Source organism: Acomys minous (assembly GCF_964271855.1).
Source record: "Acomys minous genome assembly, chromosome: 9".
In the NCBI taxonomy this organism is placed as follows: Eukaryota; Metazoa; Chordata; class Mammalia; order Rodentia; family Muridae; genus Acomys; species Acomys minous.
This window is the reverse complement of record NC_140490.1, coordinates 14933270-14947127: the sequence shown is the minus strand read 5'-3', so window position 1 is coordinate 14947127 and position 13858 is coordinate 14933270. Positions and strand designations below refer to the sequence as shown.

The 13858-nt window shown below is 53.5% G+C and overlaps 2 protein-coding genes across 2 annotated transcripts; both read right to left on the bottom strand.

Moving 5' to 3' along the window:
- Nucleotides 1-1962: 1962 nt before the first annotated feature.
- Nucleotides 1963-12248, bottom strand: OPN4 (opsin 4). The gene is made up of 10 exons (XM_084797069.1): nt 12097-12248; nt 11056-11237; nt 9468-9601; nt 8999-9202; nt 8245-8416; nt 7643-7813; nt 6637-6744; nt 5463-5643; nt 4561-4677; nt 1963-2684 (listed from the first exon to the last, which is right to left on the bottom strand). The coding sequence occupies exons 1-10, from the start codon at nt 12235-12237 to the stop codon at nt 2646-2648; spliced, it is 1449 nt and encodes a 482-aa protein (XP_084653195.1). The 5' UTR covers nt 12238-12248; the 3' UTR covers nt 1963-2645.
- A 940-nt stretch (nt 12249-13188) lies between these two features.
- On the bottom strand, nt 13189-13488 carry LOC311605267 (large ribosomal subunit protein eL37-like; the record flags this gene model as incomplete). The annotated part of the gene is given in 3 exon segments (XM_084795692.1): nt 13189-13264; nt 13266-13270; nt 13273-13488. Coding segments are annotated over 3 exon segments (291 nt in total). The 5' UTR covers nt 13483-13488.
- Between the last annotated feature and the right edge of the window lie 370 nt (nt 13489-13858).

Sequence of the window (13858 nt, the reverse complement as noted above, 5' to 3'; positions counted from 1 at the left end):
GTGTCAGGCACCCATAACACCTATCCGCAAGGAGCAGGCATGGAGGGCTGGCCTCCCTTGTACCCTCGGCAGAGCTTATGCACCCTTGTTCTAGTCAGTGGGTCCACTTTGTACCCTCCTCTGGGTACGGGTTCTGCTATTCTGTTGTCCCTGATAAAGATCACAAGTTGGCCCCTTGTCCACTGTGGGGCCTTGGACTTAGCTTAGCCTCCAACAGGTCTGGAGAAAAGAAAAAAGAAAAAAAAAACCTGCTTCAGTTTAGAAGAGTGCTGATTGGCTCCTGGGTCTCTTTTATGGTTCCAGACATGAAAGTGAGCACGTAATGGCAGGGCTTTGAACATGGCCAAGTTCAGAAGAAGGCCCTTCACACCAGTTTCCACGGGGTCCTAAGAGGCTGCCACCTTGGATTATAAAAGCCAGGGCTCAGAGAAGTACATTAAATATATTCTCCAAGGTCACACAGGGAATAGACTCAGGTCCCAGAGGAACCTGAGCTCATTGGGGGGAAGGGGGGCAGACTCCCATTAGATAAGGGGCTCCCAGTGACTATGGTTATCTTCCAAAGCCCTGGCCTGGAGCAGGGGGTGCTGTTTGACCCCCCCCCCCAGAAAAAGGGTCTAAGGCCAGGTCTGTGCTTGTCCACCCCTTTAGACCCTCTGGGGCCCAAGCGGTTATTCCTGGCTCTCCTGGCTCATCTGTGCCCTGGAAAACTTGACGGTAGCATGGAAAGCTACAGCTGCCAGCACTGCGCGCCAGGCTCCATGCCCTTTGCGCAGGAATGACATGGGGGTAGGGGAGAAGTACCACTTGTTCAGCTGCTGGGACACAGAGCCAGGAGGGGCAGGGAAGGGAGTATGCATGGCATGTTTGGCCTATACCACAGACACCGTGGGCTCAGTCTGGGTGGGGACCTGGGGACCCTGAAGGCCATGCTGAGCTTTAACCAGCATGACATTTGGGTTAACACATCCCTAGATGCTCCCCCTCCCCTAAGACAGACTTCAGCTTTCATGTGGTCTGGAGATAGATGGAGGTTCACTCTGGCTCCCCAGCTCGCGAAACTGAGGTTCAGGGAAGGTGGCGGGTGGGCTTCTTGCTGACCCTCTCAAAGACACTAGCCCGGAAGACTGACTCTATGCAGGCCTAGGAATGAGTAATTTCTTAGCTGCCAGAACTCTGGCCTCACACCCCAGGCCTGGCACACACATTGCTGATGTACAGGGTCTCTTGGTAATTTGCCCGAGGTCACAAAAATAGCAAGTGGAAGAGTCCAGGGAAGGACTTATGCTCTTTTGTTCCGTTACACCAGTTCTTTGTTCCTGTCCCATGCAACTCCTCCTTCATGGGTTAGGAGGCCAGCACCTCACCCCCCCACCCCACCCCACCCCACCCCACCCCACCCCCCCCACCCCCGCCCGCATCCTTCTCCCATCCTGTCCTCTGTGCAGTCCCACCCATCCCTAACTCTATCCTTATTCCCCAGGGCTATCTGTCCTTCCCAGCTGGGGAAGATCCAGCCACATAACATAACCAGAAAGAGAGGACCGACCCTGGCCCTGGACCCTCAGCAATGCTGTACCTGGAGCTGAAGGCTCTTTCTCTGGACTCAGGCACTTGCTTCTAGTTAAAGGGCAGGGTGGGGGTGGAGTGGGGAGGGGAAGTGGGGGTGGGGGTGGGAGGGTAGGGAGATGCTCTTAAAGGCAAAGGCCAGCCTCCGTCTGCCTCCCCTGGGAGATTCAAAGCCAGTTGGAGAGCAGCTGGTACCCATGGGCTGGGCAGAGCTCCACACGTCACTGGGGAGGGGTGGATGGGCTATACCGGCCTTTGTCCCGCCTCTATTTTGTTCCCATTATAGTTTGCCATGTGTTTTCAGGAGTGAGAGTGCGCAAGCTGCCAATCTAAGGAAGGGAAGAAGAAGCTGATAGAGGCATTCGGCACCAGTAGACGTGTTTACCACAAGAGACCGTGTTTTATTTTCCTGTGTCCTGTCAGATCCACATCCAGATGGGACTTAGAAGGCCCTGACATGAAACAAGCAGTAAGGGTTGGGTGTGCACACATGTGCTCAGTGTGCATGCAGACAGGTAGCTGTGTGCCTGCCAGTGGCCATGGACATGTGAGTGTGGGCCACGGTGTGAATGCTAAGGGAGAGCTAGCGGCAGAGAGATATTTCTAGTGCACAAAGTCTGGCATCAACTTTTGACCACTGGCAGCAGGGGACGCAGGGATGAGCTTTCTGAACCAATGAGATGCCCGTCCTGGCCACAAAGGCTGGCCAAGATGCTTGGCTCATAAATAAATGATGTGTTCCCCGGTGCCGTCGCTATTGTCATTTTCTGGACAATCGCAGCATACAGTGTCCTGAGGAGAGGCGGTAGCTGCTGGAAGTGAAGCAGGCGAGCCTGGGTCCATGCCTCAGGCGGAGCCCAGGTGTGGGTGTTGAACTGAGTGGAGCGGACCATGCTTCAAGGCAGGAGTTTCACGGTGTGGGATGGTGCCAAACACGTATATCCCCGGTGTAGCACAAATGACAGGAACACCTTCAGTGAGTCTAGGATTGTGAGATAATCCTGGTGTCTGTGCATGTGATGGGGAGGTAATGGGGCTGGGCAAGTACCAGAAGAAAGGGAGGGCTGGTGGGCATCCTACATTTCAAAGTCCAGGCTGGGGAGCTGTCTCTTGGTCTGAAAATAAGCAACACAGGTCTGCTCATCTCTAGGAGTGTCTCCCAGGGGCAGCCTTTTAATACCTCTTTACATTTAAGAACCCTGACAGCTGAAGGCAATTGTGTAGAAGGGCCAGGCTGTGGTCAAGGGTGGGCGGGGGGTGGGGGGGGTGGACCTTCTCAAGGCTCGCACCTCAGAGAAGGAACCAGCAAAAGCATAGGCTGTTTTCAGGGTAATCCTAGGGGTATCCTCAGGCTCTTGGACTTCTGAGGTTCAGACTTATGCCCCACCCCCACGCCAGTTCATCTTTCCTCTGCAATCCCAGATGTGTGCGAGGCCTGCCAACCCCTTTATCCCTGTGGCCTTAATCTACTTGCCCTTTTCCTGCCCCATAGCACCAGTACACCTCACAGGCTTGCCATACCCACCACAGCATCCCTGGGGCACATCAGAAGGGCCTAGCTATATCGCAAGGGTGGTCAGGCCCTTCCCTGGCTCTGTGTTCCTCAGGGTCTGGAGACCCCTACCCAGATCACCGCACCTGCCATCTCCCGCCCCTCTTTCTCTCTAGCCCAGTGTTATTCCCAAGGTCTCTTTGGATGCTCCCAAGTCAGTCTTCCTCCCTCTCTCTCCTCCTCCCTCCCTCTTTGCCCTCCCTCATCCTCTCTGCCTCTTCTCTCTCCCTCTCACCCGCCTCTTACACACACACACACACACACACACACACACACACACACACACACACACACACACACACACACACACCCAGAGTCCCAGGACACCAAGTTCCTTCTCCAGAGCCCCGCTGTGTTCACACAGGATGTTTATGTAGACAGCTCCTCTTCCCCTCTGTGTTCTTGTAACTTGACGGTAGCGCTTATCACTTGCGTTCGGCAACTGCTGATGCTTGGCCCTCCATGCCCAAAGCCCCTCCTGCTAGTTGTCCCTCCATCCAGGATGGACGTTATGTCTTCAACCACTTCCTGGCCACTGTCAGACTTCCGCCCTGGCCTCTGTGGTTGTACATAGTACCTGGGATATAATATAGGGGGACAAGAGCTCCCCAACTGCAGCGTGAAGGAAGGAACGAAGGCAAGACACACCTATGATCCCAAAGTGGCCAAGGGAGCCTTAGAATACCCAGTGGCTGATAGGGGTTGCAGCATAAGAGAGAGGAGGGTGGGGGAGCTGTCAGCTGAACGGGAGGGAGGGGCTGCCTGGGCGCCTGCGCTCATGGCATTTCCAGCGTTCCAAAATATGGCCTTCTCTAATCACCATCAGCATTCCATTCCATAGGCACTGGGCTTGACAGCTGGCCTTCTTTTAATAGCCACAAGTATTCTGGGTGACATCTTGAGCTCAGGGTATTGGCAGTGAGCACGGCCACTGCTTGCACCCCACCTGCGCCCTCCCCCGCCCCAGGTATTTCCAGCATTGAAATCACACAGAAAGGTGCATACCATCCACACCCTGTCACGCACACAACACAGAGGCATCACAGTGACAGGGAGCATATGCCCGCAACATGGTCCACACGCACATGAGGTTGTTCCCTGTGGTAGATCACTTAGCTTCATGAGCACATACAATTAGTCACGCATTTGTCATGGTCTAACATGGCTACTTCATGCACACAGAGTTACACAGTCGCATGTAGATACTCCCCCAGTCACAGACCATACTCGGGCCCTGCTAGGGATATCTGGGAGTCACAGAGCCCTCTAGGTAAGCAAGGGGAAATTGGGATGTACGGAGGGGGGTGATTCTGAGAGGCCTGTTCACACAGCAAGCCTGCCTCTCTGGCCATCCCTTAGGCTACTTGGCCTGGCTTCCTACCCTTCAAAGATTGGCAGGTACTGGGTCCTGGCACTTTGAGAGTCTTGGATTTCTATACCTGGGGGCTGGAAGGAGCCTTGACTTCCCCATCTTCCAGGTCCTGGCTGCAGAAGGATTGTCCACTTGCTTGTTGGGCAGCTTCCCAGGCAGCTGTTGCTTCTGTGTCTGTCCAGCCCTGGGGGTAGGGGTGGGAGGGCAACTTGGAGGCGAGAGAGACAGCTTACTTACAGCATATTCATACCTCCTCCCCTCCAGCCTCTACATAGGTATTTACTGAGGGAGAACCATGACATCATTTGCAAAGTGATGCTCATCAAAAAGCCCCAAAAAGAGTACATACCTGTGAGGAGCGTTTGCCTGCTTAAGCGTGTGGGTGGGTACTTAGATAGGTGGCCTTCATGAGGGCCAAGGCTTCTCTTAGCAAATGAGACAGACCCCTCATTTTCTACTAGTGGCTTAGAGAAGCGACCCCTGCCATCTCTGCAGCTTAGCCTCGGGGACAGAGCAGTGGAAGACAGCTAACCAAACCAACCACCATGCTGGCTCTCGGATACACAGTGAGGGTGTTGGTGGGTTGAGGCTTGAAGCTAGGTCTGAGCTCAAGCTAGTGCCCATCTCCTTTCCTGTAGCTTGTAGCACTTCACACCTCATGTAAAATGGTGATTTAATGCTAAGGAACAGGGACCCTGGGCCAGCTCTTGCTATGGAGAGAGAGGTGACTTGGAAAACCCATGTTTAGACTGTACTGCTACTGGGTGACTTCAGACCACCCATCACTTCTCTGTCCTGGCTATTCCTGCTTGTCACAGAGGGTGATGCCCTTGAGGCTAGAAGAGGTGAATGGGGTGCCCCTCAGTGTAACGTGTGGTTCTGCCAACTAGGCCCAGGTCCCCAGGGCTGGTTGGGAAAAGACAGGTGAGGTGCCAGTCAATGGGGGGCGGGGGCGTCCAGCCTTCTTACCACCTCACTCTCAGAACCCAGGGACTCTTGTCGTTTCCGTCCGGAGATCCAGCTGAGGTCAGAGGACTGGCTGCTCAGTGTGGAGCGATGGGTGGAGCGGTAGCTGAGGGAGGGGCGGCTGCGCTGGCCTGACACTCCAAGAAGTACCCCAAGGCAGGGCAGGTGCTGGGCAATGGCCACTCTGTAGGAGTCACATGTCTGATTAGGGTGAAGGGACATAAAATGGAGAAGGAAAGAACAGACTCATGCAGCTGGGCGGTGGTGGCGCACACCTTTAATCCCAGCACTTGGGAGGCAGAGACAGGCGGATCTCTGTGAGTTCGAGGCCAGCCTGGTCGACAAAGCGAGTCCAGGACAGTCAAGGATACACAGAGAAACCCTGTCTCGAAAAACCAAAAAAAGAAAGAAAAGAAAAGAAAAGAAAAGAAAAGAACAGACTCAGGCAGGGTCACAGCTGGTGAGCAGACAGATGCTGGTGATGGGCACCGATCAACAGCTAGGCTCTCAGAGCTGATGGGATTAACAACAGAACAGGGGATGGTGGACACAGCGGGAGAGCCTCAGGATAGTGGGTCCAACCAACTAGACATCACTTCAAATCCTAACACGGTTGCCCTAGGAGACATCTCTGGGAGCGGGTGCCATGGGCAAAACCTTGGTACTGTAGGCTAGACTGACTGAGGCCTGCATCAGGAGATTAGCAAGTGTTGGACATCACCAAGCTGAAAACAGCTCCGAGGGCCTGGCCCACAGCAATGCCTTGCTCTCCTTCTTCTTATAGAGTATGAGGCTGACCACATTATGCCAGTACGCTGCCAAGGCTCTTTGTGGAAGCAAGGTCATTCTGCTGGGGTCTTTGCAGGATGTCATGGGGGCCTGCCTTTGTACAGGATGTGCTGTTAATGAGCCATCCCGGCTGCCTTAGACATAGCTGTGTAACTAGGACTGGCTTCCACTCAAGTAGCCACTGATGCTTTTGTGGAATGCTGGGAAAGAAGAAGAGGCATGCCAACTGTAGGCCCTTCGCAGCATTTCTAGCTACACCAAGGTGCTCGTGACCCCTGGCTACTACACACATGAGAGATCCGAGAGACAGATAAGCTGTGCCTTCATCTGGAGACCCAGGCCCTCCATGCCCCTAGGTGGGCTTGGAGGTCTGGAGGAGGTCACACACCTGTACTTGGGGTGAGTGATGGCATAAACGATGGGGTTGTGGATGGCAGAAGCCTTGGCAATGACGGCTGGCACTGAGCTCATGTAGGGCGTCAGGATGTGAGAGTACCTAGGACAGAGAAGTTGTAGGGTCCCCTATTCATACCCCTAGTTGTCTCTGTGGCTGACCCTCCCAAGGCCCAAACTAAACCAATGCCAGCCCAGTCAAAACCAACACAGCCAAGCCAGCACCGTAGCAAGAGACTGGTAGTGCCACTGAAAATTCTGGTTTAAGGTGGGTAGGAAAAGCACTAAAAATGGTTGAAGGCAGAGCTCAGGAAGGGAGATATGCCATGTCTGTGGGGGTTAGGGTAGTAAGTCCCACTGTCCCTTAGAACCTGTGTGGCTGCCAATACCTCTCTATGCCACTCAATTGTCCCTGGTCTTCAGATCCTACCTGCAATGCAGCCAAACCCTCACCCCATCTTATTGTACACTGCCCCCCTTGGATGTCCTAGAGAAACTTCTGGTAGGCCCCTAGAGGAGGCTGCATTACCACTCAAGAAGATTGGTTCCTCAATAGCTCAAAGTACCACAATCTCATTCTCACGAAAATGCTTTGGAAACCTGGCCCACACCCATGCTGCTAAAGGTTCCATGGTTACCAGACTCAGGGCGCAGATGGCACTAGAGGGTACCACTTAGAAGTCTATTCCAAAGCAGCACAACCTTGGCTGTGTGCCTGTGGCTCAGGCTAAGGGGGAACCCAAACTTTAGGTTCCCTAGGAGATGGGAGGTTCCCAAACTACCTATGTGTAGCCAGAGCTCCCCCAATAAATCCCTGATGCTTCCAGGGACTGGGCAAGCCTAGTGGGGTGAGGCATGTCACACGGGGGGGGGGGGGGAGAGGGTAATGCTGTAAAGCTGGACCTAGGGTGTCAGGCTGCCTGGCTTGAGTCAGGCTGGAGGGAAAGGCTACTTGGACCTGTGCCTTCAGCCCCTATACCACCTCTACGGCTCCTGCTCACCCAGCAAAGGCCACCAGGGCCACCGTGGAGTAGGGAGCCCAGGATAACACGAAGAGGAGGATGACGATCAGTGCGATCTTGGCCATTTTCCACTCGCTCTGCAGACGCTGCCACTGCCTCCGCCGCAGAGGGGATTCACCGCAGCCCTCGCAGGCCCTAAAAAGGTTGCATCTGGGTCGTAGGTAGCAAGTACCAGGGTCACAACTTGCTGTGGGCCAGGTTGTGCTTAGGGACCCCAAGCTCCACATGTGAAGCCGCTAGTGAGCAAGCTACCCTAAACAACACCACAGCGAAGGCTGAGCCCCATCCCCAGGACCTCTCTGGGAACACAGAAGAGGGGAGGAGGTCATCCTTTCCCACACAGACAGCTCTGACCTGTCAGAAACTCCTCATTTAACTGAGCTGCAGCTGCCCTCCTGTGGTTCTGCCAGGATTGCGGTCTCTAAGCCCTCCTCAGAGGAGGACCACATCTCTGGGAACTTTCCTAGGTGCCCTCTCACCCGACAAGTCCATGAACTCACTAGTCTTAACCTATCTGCATCTGAAGGTGTCTGATGGGCAGACCCTCCCTCCTTTGGTTCAGCCTTACATGGCGCACTCACCGGCCTGTCTCTCGGATGGCCCTGAAGATGAAGATGTAGCAGCAGATGATGATGAGCAGGGGGAGGAAGAAGACGAAGCAGAAGAGGAGCATGGTGTAGGCGCGCACTCGGGGGGTGAAGGTCATGTAGTCCCAGGAGCAGGAGGTCAGCAGCCCCTCAGGTACGTAGGCACCTGGGAGCGGGGGACTGGGGCTCAGCCTTCGCTGTGGGTGTTGTGTAGGGTAACTTGTTCACTAGGGGCTTCAAATGTGGAGCTTGGGGTTCCTGAGCACAACCTGGTCCCCAGCTGCATGCCTACACTGCCCAGCACTGAGGAAGCTGGCGGCAACTGAGAGATGTGAAGGGAGCCTCCCGCGTTGGTTCTAACGGGGACATCAGTCTAGCACTGACTGGACTTAACCCCTCTGCAGTCCCACGGCTGTGACCCTAAGGGCTAAAGTCTTGTTGCTTGTCCTGCCTGCTGAGACCCTGCCTCTTGGCTGGTCTGACTCACTCCAAACTCAACATCCAACAAGCCTCTCTTGTTCCCACTCACTTACCGCCATGTTTGATGATAGGCTCCTGGACTGACCCTCTAGTGTCCGGTAAAGGATGCTGGGCTTCTCCCCAATGGTAGTGATGCCCCTGAATGTCCTTCTGACTTGAGATTAGGTGGTCCATGAGGCTGTCTGCCAGCTGTCCAACCCAACCTTCCTGTAAACTTTCTCTCTCAGCCTATCTGACCCTCTCCCCCTAATTCCACCAGCCCACTTACTCCAGCCAAAGAAGGGTGGCAGACTCCAGGCCAGGGCATAGAGCCAGACGCCTAGCAGAACGATTGCCGTCCGTCTTTTGGATCCCATCCCGATGGTGGCCAGTGGGCGTGTGATCACCAGGAAGCGGTCCAAGGCTATCGCTGTCAGGGTGATCATGGAAGTGATGCCAAAGACAGCCCCACAGAAGGCATAGAACTCGCAACCTGTGGGCAAATCCACGCAGTTCCTTCCCTACCTCCCAGAAAGCAGGACCAAGCCATCTCTACCCTGTTTGCTTGCCACATCTGGCCAGGCTGGCAGAGGCCTCACGACCAGCACCTCATCTTTCCTTTTCAGCCAATCATGGGATTCAGGGTGCTGCCTTCTTGCCCAGTGAGATCACCTCATCTGGGCCACCTTCCACCGCTGTGGCATCCCTCTGTTAAGACCCCTTCTTCCTTATGGAAAAAAGGAACCCCAAGTGTCTACCTGCCTCCCCAAAGATCCACTTCTTATAGAGGCTGCTGGCAAAGAAGACCGGGGCCTGAGTGAATGACATGAGGAAGTCGCTGACAGCGAGGTTGATGATGAACATGTTTGCCGGTGTCCGCAGGCTTCTGTTCCTGTGAGGTCAGAGGAAGTCAGAGAGTGCTTCCAAATATATCCGGGGCTACAGGAGACTTCCCTCGCCCTCAGCTATTCATGCATGCACATATACACACGTGCTACTATGCTAAATGTACACGGGCACACAAACATGTCGGGTGTGCACACACAGCCCTTCCCCCGCCATATGCATGCACACAGGCTGCAGCTCTCGAGCCACAGTCCTGTCTCTCAGTCCAGCAGGTACCACCAATAGTATGGGCTGAGAGATCTCCCAGTGTGGGCCCCTCAGAGTGAAGTAGAGGGGAGTGTCTCCAGAAACACCTGTGCTGCCCAGAAGGCTGGTTCTCCATCACATCCATTTTTTTCTTCTCACCCTCCGGATTATTCCTTCTGTGTGACTCACTCTGTTTCCTTAGACAAACCTTTCTGGTCACAGTCTCCCAACAGTGTCCCTCTGGTCTCCCCCTTCCATTAGCTCTGACACATTTTGTTTTGTTTGTTTGTTTGTTTTTTCAAGAAAGGGTTTCTTTGTGTAGCCTGTCCCAGATTTTGCTTTGTAGGCCAGGCTGGCCTCAAATTCAGAGAGATCCACCTGCCTCTGCCTCCCTAAGTGCTGGATTGCAGGCGTGCACCACTGCCACTCAGTCTGGCCCTGGCCAGCTCAGCCTAACTGTCTCTTCAGTGTTCACTCTTGAGGTGGCAAAGGGCTCGAGATCTTATGGCCATGACCACAGGACAGGCACCTTCACAAACCTCCTCGAGCACCATCCATCTTAATATTTGATCCTAAGGAGGCATCTGGTTCCCATTTTCCAGATGGAAGTCCTAAGGCCTTCACTCACAGGAGGACTCGGTCCCCATCACAACTCAGTACATTGCAAAGCCAGGATTCATTTCCAAGCGATGTACGTACAAGAGGAGGTATGACGAGGAGAAAGCCACAGTTCCACGGGTCAGAGATGAAGTGTGGGCTCAAGGAAGGTAAACGCCTGGCTCAGTGCTTCCACTAGTCTGTGGTGGAGCCTGAAGTCTGTGCTCACTGTGCTCACTGCCTGTTTCCGCCAGAAGCCAGCAGACAGGTGGGGAGGGAAGCCAAGGTGGATGCTCGGAGTAGCTATTGAAGGTTTGAGGATCCTAGTGTCCATGGATGCTCTTCAAGATAGAGGGAAGAGGGAGGATTTCCCTGGGGGCCGAGGATGACAGGGGTGGCCCGAGAGCAGGGTAGAATGAAGGTCCTAGGAGTAAATGCCTGCCTCAGAGGTTATGCTTGAGGCCCAGTGGGCGTGCCTGTGCTATTCAAGGTTCCCTGGGCCATTTTTCCCTCTCCATCAGTGTGGAAATTGATGCCTTGGCTGGATGCTATAAAAGGTATGATCCTAGCTTCTCTGCCCATCCTAAGGTGCCCCGGACAGAGCTGAGTGACCTTTCTTGCCCTTGTATTCTGTCCTGTCTACATGGCTGGATATGCCCAGTGCCCTTGACCCCACCCCCACCAACCAGGCACCTGCAGAAGGTGTAGATGACCGTCAGATTGCCTAGCATGCCTGTGAGCCCCACCAGCAGGATCACTGCACCCAGGGTATAGTGAGCATGCTCTGGGACATCAGCTGTGGGGAAGGGGACCCAGGCAGCAGCCTGAGGTCCAGATGCCTGTGGAGAGAGAAAGAGAGAGAGAGAGAACATCACCTACAGGTGTCCCTGGAAAAGAAGAGTAAGCTCCCGATAAGGCAAAGGGCAAACTAAGGTATAAGAAAAGCTATGGCCAAGCCAATAGGTGAAAGTGGGGTCTTCCAAAATGTAACCGCAGACCCATATATGTGCAGGTGCTGGGCTCCTAAGAGAAAGGTGAAAGGCTCAGATTGCCTGCTGGAGCCTGGCAGGGCAAATGTGTGCCTGCAGAACAGGGCCGCGGCTTGGGTGACCTTAAGTCATCAGTAGAGCCAGCTCCTGGGTACTGCCTTCCCACTGTATGGACACCCCACAGTAAGCCTCAAAGGAGAATTGCAACCCTTGGAGCATAACTGGGGGCTGACACTGAAACCTGGCAAAAGAGGGAGAAAAACTTTCCACTAGAAAGAAAGCTTAGGTAGGCTCACTGGCTGGAGGTCACTGTCCAGTGAGGTTGGTGTACAGGTATTGAGGATGTCTCCCAGGGAGAGAAGGGGGGGTCTGCTCATTGTCCTCCCCAACATCCCACTCTGGCCTGCACAAATCCAGGACCGTGGGGCATGCCTTCTTGCCTAGAATACTTCCACAGTGTATTTAGGCAATGTCTGGAAAGAATACACGTCACACCAAAGGCAGGGCAGCACCCATCTTTCTGATCCTCCAGTGATTAAGACATTGCCCTCTTTTCTCAGCCACTTTTTGTAGGGAAAGCTTAGAGAAGTTCAGTGATGCCCAGGGTCCTCCGTCTAAGCTCAGACCTTTTCTATCTTCCTGTCAAAGCAGGGACGGGGACGGCACTGGGGACAGGATTTCTGTGCACACACATGCTCCCCAAACTTACCGTGGGGGTAACAGATAGAAGCTGGACTCTCGCGGAGATGTTCTGAGTGCTGTTCCAAATGCCGTGTGGGGCAGGGCTGGCTGTAAAGCTGCGATCCTGAGTTAAGCTTGATGGGACTCTTGGCCCTGAAGGAGAGTTCATGGCAAGGCAAGGTGGTACCTGCTCAGGCTCTCAGAGAAGTTAAGGGCATGGAACACTCAGTGACATGTCCGAGATTTCCGGCTTTACTCCGTCCTTAACACCGCGGCCTGGTCTACTTGCTGCCTGTTCTCATGCCCAGTGCAGATCCAGCCTGAAGCAGCAATTTAGCCTGCCGACTGCTCAGTGTCTGATGAAGCGCAAAGGAATGAGTGTTGCAGCGGCAGGATCCCTCCACACTTCTAAGGAGCAGTCCTGGGTAGGGAGGGGACTGCGCATGCTCAGTGGCTCCCTGCTTTGGGCTCTCTCTGAAGTGGGTCCCTGATGTCAGCCCACAAGGTCTGGGGAAACGGGCAGGCTCAGCCTTTGGACACTGGGCAGGAAGTTTTGCCCTTTGCACCCCTTTTCTCTCTAGAACTCATGAAGAATGGCCCCTGTTGTTCTGAAAGTTGTGGTGGTCACTGGGGAAGTAAACCTATGCAAGGTCCTATCTCTGAGTCTGGCCGTGGGTCCATGACATCTTCACACTTTGGTGCATGAAGGGAGATTCTACAATGTCACCTGGTACGCAGTGACAAGAAGTGTCTTTTTAGGTAGGTGTAGGACTATGCACCTATAGTCTCAATGACAGGAGACAAAAAGATTGCTTGGACACATTAGTTTGAGACCAACCTGGGCAACATAATGGTACCTTATCTTTAAAAAAAAAAGTAGTTTAGGGGCTGGAGAGAAGGCTCAGGAGTTAAGAGCACGTGCTCTTTCAGAGGACCCAAGTTTTGAATCCAGCACCCGTCCCTCTAACTCCAGCCTTGGACACCCTATTCTGGCCTCTTCCAGTATCTGCATTCACACAAACATAACCCACATGCGGATACACACATTTACCCATAATAAAAAAAGAATGAACTTTTTTTTTTGAACCCAGAGCATTTATGTGATGACTGACTGAAATCCTCAAGATGAAGTGGGTGCAGCTGCAGCTGCCCTCTTGGGCTTAGGTGGTGTTCCTTCATGGAATCCATGTCTGAATCCTCACTAGACAATCTTTAGGCACCTTATCCACCCAGTTCTGGTGGTGTTTCGCCTCCTAGCCTTGGCACTCCAGTTATACTTTCTCATGTGCTTGGCAGGGTAGCCACATTTGCCACAGGTCAATATCTGGAGGTGGTAGGCCTTAGAGCCACAGCGGTGGCACAACATGTGCATCATATTGTGACGCTTTCCAAAGGATGACGTCCCTTTTGTCATCTTGCTTCTGCCACCGAGGCCAAAGAGACCAGAAGAGCAAAAAACAAAAACAAAATCAAAACAAAAATAAAGAACTTTTTAAAACAGTGTTTTTTTTACTGGGGAAACTAAAACAAGGCTCATCAGAATGTACACTGCCCCCTTCTCACGTCTGTGTGCATGGGCTGGGCTTCTGCCACACACCATGGAGCTAAGCACAGGGTCAGGGGCTCCTTGCTACTGTCCCTTTCTGATGACTTTCCACAACTGTCTTATCTAGGAGCATTGAGCAGCCTACCTCATGTACGAGGCCAGCTGATCTCAACCTTTCACAGGGGTCACCTAAGACCACCAGAAAGCACAGATATAGTTTTTGATTCATAATAGTAGCAAAATC

Bases quoted from the DNA above. Each gene is read 5' to 3' on its own strand.
- OPN4 (XM_084797069.1), bottom strand. From the start codon at position 12,237: ATGAACTCTCCTTCAGGGCCAAGAGTCCCATCAAGCTTAACTCAGGAT. The intron at 5,644-6,636 runs GTGTGTGACCTC...TGACTCCTACAG, and splicing joins ATCACTCACCCCAAGTACAG to AGTGGCCATTGCCCAGCACC. The intron at 2,685-4,560 runs GTATAGAAATCC...GCTTATTTTCAG, and splicing joins AGGCTCCTTCCAGCCCCCAG to ACCAAGAGACAGCTCCCCAG.